This window comes from Notolabrus celidotus, chromosome 3, assembly GCF_009762535.1.
Source record: "Notolabrus celidotus isolate fNotCel1 chromosome 3, fNotCel1.pri, whole genome shotgun sequence".
Lineage (NCBI taxonomy): Eukaryota > Metazoa > Chordata > Actinopteri > Labriformes > Labridae > Notolabrus > Notolabrus celidotus.
Window position 1 is genome coordinate 26022363 of NC_048274.1, and position 15807 is coordinate 26038169.

The 15807-nt window shown below is 38.7% G+C and overlaps 1 protein-coding gene across 1 annotated transcript in view; it reads right to left on the reverse strand.

The window, feature by feature from the left end:
* smyd3 (SET and MYND domain containing 3) overlaps positions 1-15807 on the reverse strand; it is a 116956-nt gene that overhangs the window by 8845 nt on the left and 92304 nt on the right. The window contains exons 6-9 of the mRNA XM_034680809.1: positions 12183-12250; positions 4804-4906; positions 4039-4149; positions 755-842 (exon numbers count right to left, since the gene is read on the reverse strand). Coding sequence (XP_034536700.1) covers positions 755-842; positions 4039-4149; positions 4804-4906; positions 12183-12250 — 370 coding nt within the window. The remainder of the gene's footprint in view (positions 1-754; positions 843-4038; positions 4150-4803; positions 4907-12182; positions 12251-15807) is intronic.

The window sequence follows — 15807 nt, forward strand, 5'->3', positions numbered from 1 at the left end:
AACCAAATATGAACATTTAAAACTGCACACCTAATCTACAAATAGAAAACTTAACATAATGTGTTAAGATTTTATTCCAAATTAAAGAGTCTTTCAGATATGTGAGGAATGGTTCTGGAAATACATTTATTTAACCCACTTTCTCCTATTTTGTCACTTGGATATTGAAGCATTTAAAGGGCAGATTTGATGTTCAGGAAAGTACAGAACTGATTAGCACTGCACCTCATTTACATTGAGTCCAAAGTCCTTAATGAATCAGGACTTCAGTCTCAACTGCCACTCAGCTTCTAAGCTTACTTCTGGGTAGGAGTACTCTTACTTCTTGACAAATCAGCTTTCTCCACATTTGCACATTAAACTACGATCAAAGACTTTGGAGAGTGATCTCCTTAAATCTGGCAGAGTATCACTCAAACAAACCTTTCACACTTAACAACTTATGATTTTCTCTTTTTGCAGTCTGATATATTCATCCTTTGGCTGTAACTTGTTTTCTACATATGCAGTACCGCCTAAATAAACCACTTCACTGACTCTGGTGACTCATGCATTTGTGTTTGGATTGCTAAATTTGATGCAGCAGTGACAGTCTATTAAGATAAAAGCATGCTGGGTATCAAGAGCTGAAAAACTGAGATGTAAAACATTTGTTTTAGTCTTTATGAGCAGTAAAGAAGTGTCAACTCATTTCAGTGCACAAAGCAGCATGTGCAGTGATGTGGCTGTAGTGGATCTTGGAGATGAAGGATACTCGACTCTACTTTCAGTTTTTCTAGTTCAGGAAGAGCCTCCTTCAGCAGCCGCCATGCTGATTCCTTCCCTGACAACATGAGTCCATCCTGGGAAAAGAGAGAGGACCTGAACGTCAACATCTACATTATGTCCATACACACTACAATCAGACACACAGCTTCATGATGTGAAAAACAAAAACAGACAAACAGGAGTGATTTTAATAAGACACCACTATATAAACCAGAGTCATAAAAGTCCAGTCTGTGTTTTACACAGCTTTTTAGACTGACTTTAAAAAAACGACATTTTTATTGTTTTGTATTCTTCTTACCACATGCACACACACACAGGCACAAGCACAACACAACACACACTCAAGAGCAGACAGAGGAACAACATATAAGCATCATCTCCTGGGTTTGATGTCAACAATCATCTGCTGCTATGCTTTGGGTCACATCCGAGCTGCCTGCCATCATCAGCTGGAGATTACAGACACAGAGAGGGGACGACAGACAACTATGTGTGTGTGTGTGTGTGTGTGTGTGTGTGTGTGTGTGTGTGTGTGTGTGTGTGTGTGTGTGTGTGTGTGTGTGTGTGTGTGTGAGCTGTAAGCAGAACAAAGGTGGGTTGAATGAAATAAATTGTCCCAAACCGAGCGTTCTCTCTCTCTCTCCTCACACTCTCTCACACTCTCTCTCTCTCACACACACACACACACACACACACACACACACACACACACACACACACACACACACACACACACACTCTAACACCAACACACACACTTGAGTGCGTTGAAGAGTAAGACCAAAGTGTCATTTATGGAAGACCGACAACAGAGCAAGAGACAGAAGTGAAAGCTGGGAAAGCAAGCAGAGAGAGAGAGAAAGAAATGAAAATTTACAGTGCGAGAAAAAGAGGGGAAGACAGTGAGACAGAGAAACAGGAGTTGGAGGATGAAGATGGATGGAAAAGAAAACTGCAGCTGAAAGACGAGATAATATTTCTCATTTTTCAGCAGGTGGTCATGGAGGGGGACGAGGGCAGAGACACAGAGAGAGAGAGAGAGAGAGAGAGAGAGAGAGAGAGAGAGAGAGAGAGAGAGGTGTGATGAGGTGGAGTGTGACAGAGTGACAGAGAGGAAGAGGAGGAAAGCAGGAGATAAGGCAGAGTGAAGGAGGAAAAAGGAGGAGAGGACAGGAAAGGGTACACTGTTACACGTTACGCACAGATGCACCGTCTGGGCCGAGAGCGACACGGCACACACAAGTGTGTGTGCTGAACACTGTATGTGTATGTGTGTGTGTGTGTGTGTGTGTGAGAGAGAGACAGCAGATACATGTGAGAATGTTTTTGGATTAATCCTCAAAAGATCAGGTTCTAAATATCTTACATAAGAACAAGTATGAAAATATTACATTTGTATTATTTAATTTTTACAAACTTCAAACTGACTGATGCGCATGTATGCAAATAACTATGTCACTTAATAATGAACCTAAAGCTAAAGTTAACAACAAAGGTTGAAACTTATGACCATTTTTTTATTGTTAATATCATTTGTAATAAATGTATTAATTGTATTATTATAACCTTTATTTAACCAGGAAATGCTCATTGAGATTTAAAAATCTCTTTTCCAAGAGAGTCCTGGCCAAGATGGGCAGCAGCACAGTTACAGAGTTACAACATTAGAATAGACATAAATACAAATAGCAGACACATACAACAGCTATACAACAGGTACCTCCAGAAAGACAGCATGTCACATTTAATCAAAACATCTAAAGACAGATGCTTCAGCCTCCAAGTCATTTAAGGCCTGCTTAAAAGCATTCAAAGATATCATGTTAGACACTTTTAGATCCTTTTTTAAAGCATTCCAGGTCGAGGGAGCAGCAAACCTGAAGGCCTTTTTCCCAAGTTCAGTCCTGACCCTCTGAACACATATTAAAAGATCCTGAGATCGAAGATTATGACTTCTTGAGTTCTTGTGTGCAATATATGTGAGGAGGTAAGAGGGAAGTAGTCCTAGGATGCATTTATAAATAAGAAGAAGTCAATGTTTTATCTGCGTGACGACAGGAGGACTATCCCACTCCCGAGTACAGCACACAGTGATGAGTCATCGTCATGATGTTTGACAGACTTAATCCTAAAGTCTGTTAAACATCAGAAACTGGGGAAAAACACGATTATAATTCCTCACAGCTTTTGGAAACATCTAAATGGCATCTTCTTTACAACCAATGATCAAAAACCCAAGGACTACAAGGACTATACCTACATAATAAGACAAAAAAATTCAACTTAACAGTTCAGTAATGATCCAATCAATAGCTCTGGCAAAAATAATCAGAAAAGAGGACATCACTAGTGAGAGGAATTGTACCCATTTTAACCGGTACGCAGGAGTTTTCCTTTTTTTTGTTATACTGCAACTTATGGACAACTGCTCGCTTACATTTGCCAAAGAGTTTTTTTTTATTTCATACAGTAAGCCGCTAAAATGTTTTATCAGTTAAAGCACTCTGTAGGTCTTCAAATTGTAGGTGTTTGAAGTGGTGTCCACAGAAATATATCAAGTCATGTATCTATGACTGGAATGATAGCTTTATATATGCTAAAGAGTAAAAAAATATCCCAGATCAGTGTATGGTAGGAATGAAAAGTGTAAACCATAGCAAAATGAAGGGGGAAGCTAAGTGTTTTAGGCCAAAAGAACAACTGTAGAGATGTTTGATACAGCTAGTTTATTGGGGGGATTCTCTGAGACAGTTAAATATATCACAATGACCAACATTTTATTTCATTTTTAAACAGCAAAAACAAGCAACAACATGCACATAGCACTCATTACCCTGTAATGCCATGCCAAAGTTTTGTTCCATTAAGTGGCCTCTTATCAAATCAGCAACTTGGTAAACTATAGCCATTATTACTGTTGACAGTTGCCAACCACAAATGACCAAAACAACTGAGAACCTTCACAGACAACAACACTGAGCGAACATCAAGCTGATGAGATTCAACAAACACTCATCTCTTCCTTCAGTTGACACCATCTTATTCACTGTTAGCCCCATGGCAGTCAACAACGCAGATGTTGAAAGATCCCAAATCTGACCAATAAACTGGCAAACCAATAATGCCACTTCAGACACACTCATTGGTATCAATTTGAGCATTAGAATTCAATAACTATCTTAAGTAGTGTGTAAGTTCGTGTTAGGAAACAAATGACATTTGCAAGAAATAGGAAGGAAAAGTGAACATTTTAAGTGTGTGCCTTACTTTGTCCTGAGAGTCACAGCGCTGGCAGTGGCAGATAAAATGGTATTGCTCTTCCAGCTGTTTCTGTCGATTGTCAGTCGACGTTAACGTCTCGATGTAACTTATAGTTAGCTGAAAATAAAGAAAACAGTCCAGGTTCCAATGGGTGGATTAATTTAATGTCTTTGCTATGCATGTTAGACTACACATCATGGTTAAATGCAAATCACCTTAGAAAGATAAATTATGTAGAATGTAAATTGTGCAAACACTTAACATGGTGGAAAAAATATCCGTTGCAGTATTGTGTGTATATTTCTTTGTGGGTGTAGATCTTCCAGATGGCGTTGTTGCATCTCATTACATATTGTCAGGAGAGATGGTGAAGTATGGAAAATTGGAAAATGAGCGAAAACGCTGCCAAATAGAAAGTGTCACCCTGCTAGTGTTGCAGTGATTTTTCACTTGGCTAAAATTTTGAGCACCATAAAAATCACATTAACTCCATTTTACCTCCATTAACAATTGTTATTACATCAGATAATAAAAACTGCACGCTCTGTCAATTGAAAATATGGTTGTTAGTTTCAGATTATGCATTACTCTAAACAGCCTCAGGCACTAGCTCCTGCATCAATAAGAGAATAAAAAACATTCGATAAAAATTGCTCATAAAGAACATGGACATTAAAGCAGAGGCTACAACACAGTCGATAAACCTAGAGTGATATTCCATGTTGTTAATGTTGTGAAGATGTTTGTGAGTATTTTCTTTCTTTCTCGTACCTCTTCTCCAGCGTCGATATCCTGAACAGCTCTGAGCCGCAGATTCGTCCCCTCAAACACCATCACACAGTTTGGCCTACAGTTATGGTTTAGCAGAGATAAGCTGGAAGAGAGCAAACAGGATGATGAGGAGCAGCAGGGAGAGAGAGAAAACACCAGAGGAGAAGAGAAGTGAGGCAGAAGGTAAAAGATAAAGAGAGGAGAGATAGATGGGTAAGAAGGATGATGAAAAAGAGGGAAAAGAGAGGAGAAACAGAGTCAGAGAAAAATAAATGGAGAGGAGGGAAGAAAGAGAAACTTATCTGTAATTCAATGTTTAACTTTCAGGTCCTCCTTGGCAAATCTGCTGTGTGTATCTTTGTCTCCCTTAACCATACTGCTTAACAGCTCTTCAATAAAAACACAGTGCACTGGAACCCTTAAAGTCAGTGTGGGGAAGACTCCTGGTTGACTCATTTTCTTTGTCAAATCAATGCCATGTTGTTTGTACACTGTGCCACAAACCCAAAGAAAAGCATTTGCAACAGAAGGTTTTTAACCTCACAACTGAGTCCTTATGTCATTACAGTTCAGGAGGTTTATACCAGGAGACAAATTATCACCAGGTTGGATGGAATACAAGCTACTGTTATCTTGTTATCAGGGGATTAGCTTGTTCATTAGATTACCGAAATTGTTCCAGTGCTTTTACTGAGAGATAAATGATCGCAGTAGATCCATTGAGAACAGAGAACAAAACTGTTTAACATGTATAAATGTTAAACAACTATTTTTGAAACAGGGTTGTATGAAGGATAAACAATCAGCATTATACCCGTTTGTTGAAGCTGGCTGGAATTTCTACACAGAAGCTAAGCTACACACTGTTGAAGAGGAGGTCATTCCTACAAACATTTTGGAAGCACTGCTGAATGAAAATATCAACCCTCAGGGCTCCAGATTGTGAAACATAGACAACATAGATTTCTTTCGCAAGCCATCATCTCTCTGCTCTCCTGTGACCGGACTCACATTCATAGGATCATATCGTGGTCTAAACCAATAAGAGACCAAGCTCGGGTGGGTCTTTGCCTCTGATTGGCTGTGGTCTCGTTCACTGCTCCAAAGCTGAGCACCAAAGCAGCCTTACTGAAACGGAAGAAAAATGCGGCGAAACTAAGGACAATGAAGAGAGGTCAAAATATTGAACGTTTTTTCATTAAGAAAACAGACTCTACTGTTACAACCAGCCCTGCTCCTGCCATTCTATCCATCCCCACTCCTGAGATTCCATCCAGCCAAGACACGGAGGCCCTCGGTCCCTGTTAAAATGCCAATCCCCGGTCCTTTGGCAATAACATTAGACTTGGAACCAGAGGCGACAACCAAGTCTTAGCTAGAGCCTGGACCCGAGACTCAAATTAAAAAGCCCAAATTGTATTCTTTCAGACAGGACTGGTTGAAAGAATTTACCTGGCTGAGGTAAGACAAAGGAAGGAAAGCAATGCACTGTGTTTACTGTCAGGAGTGCGGTCAGAATACGGCAGGTAATAGTGCATTCGTAAGCGGGTCAACAACGTTTCGTATCGAAACTTTAAAAAAACACATGTCTAAAAAACCTACTCAGGCAGGCAGTAATGAATCCAGTCCTCTGAGGATTCAGAAATTATAATGAAATTTAATGTTGCATACAACATTTTCTTTTTATACATCATTGTGCATTAAATAAAGATCATTTCGCGACACCTTATTTTTGTTTAAAAATCATTCTCATTATATGAATGTTATGGAGAGCGATAAAAAGGTGACTTTTTGGTGTTAAAGGTGACCCAATAAAAAATTTGGGTGCACGTAAATTTTGTGCTGGTGCACCTAAAAAAAAAAAAGTTAGGCGCACTAGTGCAACCAATGCAGAAAGTTAGTCTGGAGCCCTGACCCTTCACATGTACCACTGTGACAACTCGAAGTCTATAGAGACCATTAAGAAGAATACAGCTACCGTCAGAAGCAGTAAAGACGCATAGTTCAGCCTTTGTGCATGAACTCTACGCAGCATCTCCGCACAGGGACCGTTCTGACTATCTGCTCTTTGTGAAGTTACTATTTATTGAGAACCCCATACAACCGCACTTCAAAAGAACAAAAACAACAACATCATCTCTTTAGCAATGTACAACTTGTATGAGCTAATACATGGGTCTAAAGAAACCAGACACAGTTATGGTTATTTTATTGAACAGCAATTTAAATATGGATACAATCCTAAAAACATCCAAATGCCCGGTCTCTTAAAGTGTCTTATATCATAGCTCATCAGCAGCACAAAATATGTGAAGAAGACAGAGAGAACATCATACAGATTGAGATACATAGACTCTTCAAGGGTCACAAACTGTCATGTGTTCAACTGTTTCAGGATTTCTCAAATCACTCAGATCAGTGTTGACTGAAACGGTTATTTGTGGCAACAAAATCACAAAACTGTTGAGTAACACATCTCCCTCAGAACGATCATCCATCCATCAGCCTGTTTAATGTGACAGCTGTGGGAAACTAAGGTGCTTTTAGGAGGTTAAATATCATCTGGTACATGACTATGAATAATCTAAACCCTACGCACATAAATGAAGACTGAGCGCTCAATGAAACAGTACCCAGTCTCAGACAAAGAAGTTGGACACACAAAAAACACAGATAATTCCCTTCACAGTGTGACTAAATGAGAAGTATGCTTCTGTCATAACAAATGTCACTCTCTTATCAGACACATGCAAAAAATAAAACAAGGAAAAGACGGGTACTCTACTTCTGTCACAACAAAGGCTTTTGATTACTATCCCCAAATATATAACAAACAAAATCCCCACTCATCCACAGTCACACTGACAGAATGTGTCAGCATCAAAAACATGACACTGAATATAAATGTTATTTTACACTCTGAGTGAATGCATTAAGGGTTGTTCTTCCCCTGCATTTCACATTACATGTATTCCCTTATTTACTTTTACTTGAATAATAATGAAGCAGCTTTTTGCAGCAATATTTCTTCAATCTAATACAATAAATCTGATTAGAGATACTTTACTGTTTACACTGGCACTAAATAAAGTGATTAGATGTGCACGCATGCATCACAAATTTAATCAGAATAAAACCTTTTAGACATGTACAGAGTTATCCTATCAGTCTGATCTCCAAAAGAACATTAGAAGAAGAGGAAGCTGTAAGTTCTGCCTGTGTTGTAAACAAACACTGCTGTTATTGCTCAGCTCCAGATGCCAAAGATTTAATTCTCCTCCTCTCTTGCATCTGTGACTATACCAACATCATGTACTACAAACAATACTTTTGTTTTTGCTGTTCCCCCTTGGGTGACGCCATGCTGTAATTCACGCTGAACAGAGACGCCTCTTGACTTAATAACTGTATAGTCTCACGACACATTGGCGACAGCAGCCGGTAGAAATGTGCAGTCAGCGTGTACAACGTTTAAAGTTGTTAGGACACATTTCAGATTCAGATGTAAAACTGGAGAAGAAGAAGAAGAAGGAATCGATAGAAGGCATGTCAAGTGTAAGCTCTGTGAAGCCTTATTGAATACTACAACAATACAACAAATCTATAGAACAGTTTGAGCTGACACCAGTCCAAGGTCTTACAAAATGCATGGGGCTAGAGCTAAACCCATGGATCGAAAACATATGGACTGTATTGTACTCTACTGTCTTATTCCATGTTTATCAAAAATAAATCAACAATAAAATTAATTTTGTAGTCAGTTTTTTTCAAATTTATACAAATAATGCACACATCATTACTCATTTATTAATTGAAGGTTCTGTAATGCATGATCTGGGTATTATCTGTCATGTAAGCATATTATTGAATCGATTTCAAAGCATATTGATCAATATCAAATTGAATCATATCCCAACAAATGGAAATCGAATTGAATTGTGAGGTTCTTAACATACCCAGCCCTAATGATCATGTATTGAAATCATCACTTCTCTAACACACAGTATGAACATAATTGCACGCATGAAGGAAGGACTGTTTTTGTGAGACTTTAGAAGAAAGCTGCATTTGATTTTACCATAGCGTACCTAATAAACTGGCAATTGAATTTGATACTACAATTGTATTTTCATGTGTTTCCCTCTGTTTCCAAAATTATAAGGACAAACAAAAAAACAAACAAACCAAAAAACCTGGAATTCCAAAGAACTTGCCAGTTTTAATCAGTGCCATAAAAGAAATGTGATTTGGATCACAAAGCCTTTATCTAACGTGTACCACTCCTACAACTTTAACTGTTGTAAATTTATCCATCCATCCATCCATTATCTTGACCGCTTATCCCGTTAGGGGTCACAGGGGCTGGAGCCTATACCAGCTGGCTTCGGGCGGAAGGCAGGGTACACCCTGGACAGGTCGCCAACCTATCACAGGGCTGTAAATTTATAATTCGGAAAAAAATATTACCATTGCACACATGGCTTGGTACAAATACTGAAGAGGCATGACTGTTTTTATGACGACCTCCATTACTACTGCACTCTTTTATTCTATTCATGGAACAAAACCAGTGCATGCAAGAGATAAAAACTGTGTGTGTGTGTGTGTGTGTGTGTGTGTATGTGTTTGTGTGTGTGTGTGTGTGTGTGTGTGTGTGTGTGTGTGTGTGTGTGTGTGTGTGTGTGTGTGTGTGTGTGTGTGTGTGTGTGTGTGTGTGTGTGTGTGTGTGTCAGTAACCCTCTGGCTTTGTTCTACAGAGCAGAAGTTGCGGACTGAATATCAACTAGAAATCAAGCCCTCTGAACGATGCTGTTATCTGGTGGAGAGCAGCTCATTAGCATACTAATTAGATTAATTAACTAAAGCACATCATACATTAACTGTATTGACTCACACTCACTGAAGCTAACTGTTGCTGCACATAGCAGAACAGAGAGGAAAATATCACATGGGTGTGACAATAAAGACAGTGAAGGATCATTAGTTTATATTTAATGTGAGAAACCTCTTTCTCTTTTTCTTCTTTATGCCCTGAATCTTTTCTGCTCACAGAGATGCTCTGTGTGTTTTGTGTCTTTCTGGGCAGAGCTGGCTGAATTACTGCATACATTTTTTGATATGTGTGCAATTAAGGTGAGAGAAGGTGAACACACCTGATAAGAAAGAGTTCTACTGTTGATCACAAGGATTGATTGCTTCACATGTTTGAACATTAAATATCCAGTGAAAATAAAATATAACATTTACTGTATAGTAATGTATAGTGAGCAGGTTGTTGAATCAGACCTTTACTTGAGGCTGAGGGTTCTTGCTCACCCTGCAAGAGATCTTATTTGCAGCAAGCAACCATCTGTTCACTGTACATTCTTCTGCTTATAACCAGCCACCAACTAAAGAGATAAACAGATATTGATTTGGAGTTTAATTTCTTCGTCGTTCAGGGTTAAGTCAAAACATCAGTGCTTCTCTGTTGACATTTCAAAATGTTGCATTAAATGACCAGAGCACCTGATTAAGGTCTTCTATCTGTCTCCAGTCTCCTTCAACACTACCAATGTCCATACCATGCTGAGGCTTGTAGTTGCTTGTCAAAACAAGTCTGTTTTGTACAATTTTGTCCACATCACTTTCATTTAACCTCTTTTTCTTTTCTTTGCTGATGATGCTGGTGACTGGTCGGCCAGTAACCACAAATCTAAAGTTGTGTGCTCTCCAAATAAATTAAAAGTAACGATCAAAGTATCTTCCATCATGTTGACTGATTCAGAATGCTAACAGAAACAAAAAAAATTGCAGGCAGAGGTGAAATGTCCCGACTCCTTCATTGATTTGATTAGACGTATGGGATCAGGTTGTCTTTTGCAACACCTCACACACCATTGTGATGGGGTTTTGACCAATCAGAATCAAGTATTTAACACAGCACTGTAATAAATAACAGCCTACATAGAAGGACTGTTACATGTTGAAGGAGCAAATTTGCTATCAATTGCTGTAGATATGGCATGCATGCTTTCATGACCAAGATATAATTCGAAACAAGAGCCTTGATTCAAAAGTGAATTATTTATAATTCAACATTATTAACTGCTATTAAAACTCAAGCAAATGTGATTGAATGGTTTGCAAAAAGTAATGAAAATAGAGTGTTCATATTATGGGAGGATTTGGTTGCAGCTGCACATGGGTTTATATCACTCTGAGATGATTCAATGCAAAACATCAGGGTAGATTACAACAAGTGAACTAAGGTCTGCATTACAAATCCAGCTTCAGATCTTTTTGGTCCTAATAAGGGGCCTAAAGGACAGGATTTCAATAAGCTCATTAGCAGAGGTTGAGAGGAAGACAGCGAAACACAGACAAGGAAGAGACAGAGAGGAAAATCAGAGAGTCAGCAAACGAGAGCAGAAAAATGAACAGAGTGTCGAGGTGAACAGAGGTGTAGCCTCAACAGAATAATCCCCTCTCTTCAGCAAACCCTGTGGTTGCCAAGCAACCCAAAATATGAATAGGCAGGGGACCATCCTGCGAACGGGTCCATCATTTATGGATGAGTTACAACACAAATCACACACACACGCGCTGACACAGACACACATGGTTTGGCTGAGCTCTAGTAAAGCCACTGTGACCATCTGACATCTCAACAGTGGCCAGATAAACTGGCCGAGATACCTGCGGTGTGTGTGTGTGTGCGTGTGTGTGCATGTGTGTGTGTGTGCGTGTGTGTGTGCGTGTGTGTGTGTGTGTGTGTGTGTGTGTGTGTGTGTGTGTGTGTGTAGTAACTCTAACAACATGTTCAGCGACAGGCCAAATCCCACCCTATTCATCCCAGACTCAATGCCAGGATTACAGCGCATACCTCCTCACTGTGTATGTGTGTGTTTGTGTGTGTGTGCGTGTGTGTGTGTGTGTGTGTGTGTATGCGCATGTATGTGTATGTGAATGTGTCCCTCCCACGTACCAGACCAGAATCACAAACCAGTTGGAGTCAAACCTCATATTTCCCCACATGTTCTCGCCTCTCTCTCTCTTCCCCAGCATTCTCCCCAAACAGCGTTTCAATATTCTGTCAACATTCATTTTCCAGTTTTCGCCTCACAACAAAAAAATTCACTTATTTCATTTCTCCCTGCTTCCTCGTACATCAAAGAGCCGTCAGGAACATAACGAGTGGAGTGTGGAGTGGTTTCCAAAGTGAGCAGGTAAAGGATGGGTGGGGTTTGTTTGAAAAGCAGGCAACTCAAAAGACATTTCTGACTTTTGTGGCAATTATTTCCACCAAAATGATGAGCTTAATTGAGTTTAATGATGCTTTTGGGACGTATGTGCTTGACGTTTTTGTCTTTGTGTGTGTGAGTTTGTGTGTTTGTTACCTAGGATACAGCCCAACTCCAACCTCCTGCAGCTCTCCGTCACTGATGGTGAAACAATTACATGTCACCTAAAGGAGAGGTAGAGGATAAAAGATAGGAGACAAGAGAGAAGGATTATTTGTTAAATTGCTTCAGGGAACCACCAATACTTTCATTATACGTTCTGATCATTTTTACATATTTTTGGCACCTGTGAAACGCCCCCCCTGGCACCGCCTCTGAAACACGGCATGCTTTGAGATATAAGGGATTTTGTTTTGTGAAGCTAGCACCTGGTTGTTTTTGAGCCAGGGAAACTCTGTCTTTAAAGGAAAAATAAAAGCTTTTGATATAGCAGACACAACTGTAATGTTTGTCATCAGCAGAGCAAATCTAATATATTTTCAGTGATCATGTGAAGTGACTCAGAATAGAGCAACAAAAAGTGGTTTTGTTTGCCAAAGTGCTAAAAATGAGATGGAAATTACTTGAAAGACAGATGGAAGAACATCACTCTTTGAAAACACCCAGTAATACCTCTAGAAAGGGGCTGATATAAAAGTAATTTTCTCCTTCAATATGATAAAAAAGAAATGAATGAAAAGAGGAAACAAAGAGTAGTAGAATATTAAAACAGAACGTCTGTTTAACCATCGCGCACAGAAATAGACCTCCTGCCATTAAAAACCCTTCAGGAGAAATAAGTAGACAAGAGATCATTTCCAGGACCTTTCCAGAGACAATTTATTTGGTATGACAGGAGCACATCATGCCCTTACAAAATGTTCCTTTCTGTGGAGTCAAAATATTTCTACTCTAAGGCTATAACCATGAAATCTTACATGCACATAAATGATGATTAATTGATCATATCATAGAACAATGCAAATAACTCTACAGATCTATAGTACTAAATTGTATTATACGACTATGTTATATGGTTATATATGACTTTAGTGTTCATAATCAAGGTTTATAGCTACAGACCACTGCAGGCTTTAACACTACTAACTTTAAGTTTCTGATTGTTGGCACCTGTAAGGACCAGCTGAGACCTGCATATAAGATGCAGACAGGGTAAGATGAAACTCAGAAAACTTGAAGCAGTTTTTGATACAAAGTAACTACACAAAATGAAAAATCAACGCCTTACGACCTGTTTCTACCCTTCAAAAAGTACATTTTAAAAGACTAAATTGTCTTCATATTTTTAAAGTGGATGCCCATCGTGCACACACTTACTACTTAAACACTGTTTTCTTTTCACCCAAATTTAAACAGCAGTACATTCATTTTACACCCTATTGATACATTTTCCATTGCGGAGTACATGCACTCTGAATTGTGGAGGGTGACCCTAACACTACAACTTTATAGGGTGCCTGTTGCTATTTTGGCTTAATTATGTTTTACAACAGATGGAGATGGTGGTGCATAATCTATAATTTTAACAGTCTATGCTTCAAGCTTTGTGGGAAAAAACTGTATCAGACCATTTGTTTTTTAATCAATCAACAATTATAAGTCAGTTCTTGTCAAGCAAAGCTTATTTTTACTTTGTGTGTTGTCAGTTTTAATCAAGTTAATAAGAATGGATGGCTCATTTTTTAGAAAAGAGACTTCCTGTTCTGTGGCCAAAAGGTTTAAATAGTAGCCACGTTCCATCATAATTTTAACCAGCTCAATAAATCTAAATAAGCTCTAGTAAATGTGAAAAATGATCTTCTCTGGCGACACTGCTTGCTTAACTGATGTCATCTCTATCAGCTTTAGCTGTTTGCTAAGTTTACATGCTAAGCTAAGAAGGTGAACATTAAACATGGTTAACACCAGCATTTCAGCACCATCACTGTTAGCATGTTAGCTCAGTGTTGTCATGCTGAAATTGTAAGCTAAGAAGGTTAACAGTAAATCTGCTAAACAGTTTATACACTTTTTCTTTTAATCAATTACTTTGTATTAAACGCTTAAACCTTTTTAAAACACACAGCGTAATCAACACACTGGTTTGTGAAATCAAACCCTATCTCTCAGTCAAATATAATCTCATCATACTGATACAATCACAAAGAGACAAGAAGCGTTCTTTTTATATTTACAAGACAAAACCAAAACTTGCACTCAGTGGCTTGTTAAGAATCTAAATATTGGATGTGCTTCAACACTTGTGTGTACAAACCTCCCACAATGCACCAGGGTGGTCTGCTTGACTCAAAGGACACGTTCCAGGAAGAAATTAATGAGAGACACAGACTTCCAGGAGACAGAGGAAAGATTTCAAACGAGGGACAGAGATGGTTTGTTTCTCTCAACTAAAGGAGCAGACACAGAAAGGGTTTGAATACTAAAATGATGTTTGGAAGAGAGAGAATATGAAGAGAAGGCAGAAACAGCAAAATATAAAAAGTGAACAGAGAAAAGAATGCCAAAGAAAAAAGAGAGAGAAAACACCTGAGTCTTTGATGTGTCCATTACAGAGCTTGTTCTGGTAAACAAGTTTGTTTGTGTGTTGATTGTTGTTGTGTGTTTGTGTGCATAAACTCATGCTGAGTTGTACAAATCATTGTAGTAATATTAGTATTCAGGCTGTCAGATGAAGATGCAGACAGAGGCGTGTAGATACAGAGGGTAAAATTTAAATTAAGCCACAATTACACGCTCCCCATCATGCTGATATAAACAACCAAATCAGAACTCTGCAAAATGATTCAATTTGAATGTGCAGTTTTAATAAACACCATTACAGTGAGGCCTCATGGGAAATGAGGGATTTTACTCTACTTTTTTCATTTTAAAGCTGACAGGAGGAAATATGATTACTAAGAAAAACACTTCAGCACACAGCCATAGGAACCTATGACAAAAAGCTTCTTTCCTTTCACAAATACACAGACGATTGTTCTGTCTTCACCTCACACACACTTGCACACGCTTCATTGTTATTCAGCTGCTCTCACAGACATCCATCATATCTGCCATAAAGCATGCAATAAAGGGGGGGGGCATCTACACCTAATAACACAACAGTATGCTATTCAGGAATTACAACACATCATGATAGAATAACATTTAAGTGTTTTATGTTGTTTAAATTAAGTGGTTGTCACGGATTGTCGTGATAGAAAAGAGGTTAAGATCAGGGTAAATCTAAAACTGATTGTCTTCTGGAGATTTATTCCCCAGAATTGAAACTGAAGATGTGTTTCTCATTTACAAATTTGAATGTGTGACTAAAGTGAGTATGTCTTTGTTTTAGATTGTTGGTCATTGAAACCAGAAATTTCAAAAGCATTTAGATTTATGAGACATTAATAGGGACTTTTTTGTTACTATTTTTAACTATAATTTGTACTGAATGAGACCGTCAACTATAAATTAATTTGAATATGCCCTAATTCCAAACACACGCGCACGCACACACGCACACACGCACGCACGCACGCACGCACGCACGCACACACAGACACACACACACACACACGCACACACACGCACACACACACACACACACACGTCACAGGACACAACTATGGCTGCAATAAAAGGTTAAGTCCTATTCTTAATAAATCATTTGCAGATTGATGCTCAGAAAATAAGAAAGATGATCATCCCTATTTCTCAGAGCTGAAGAGAACTCCTGAGGTTA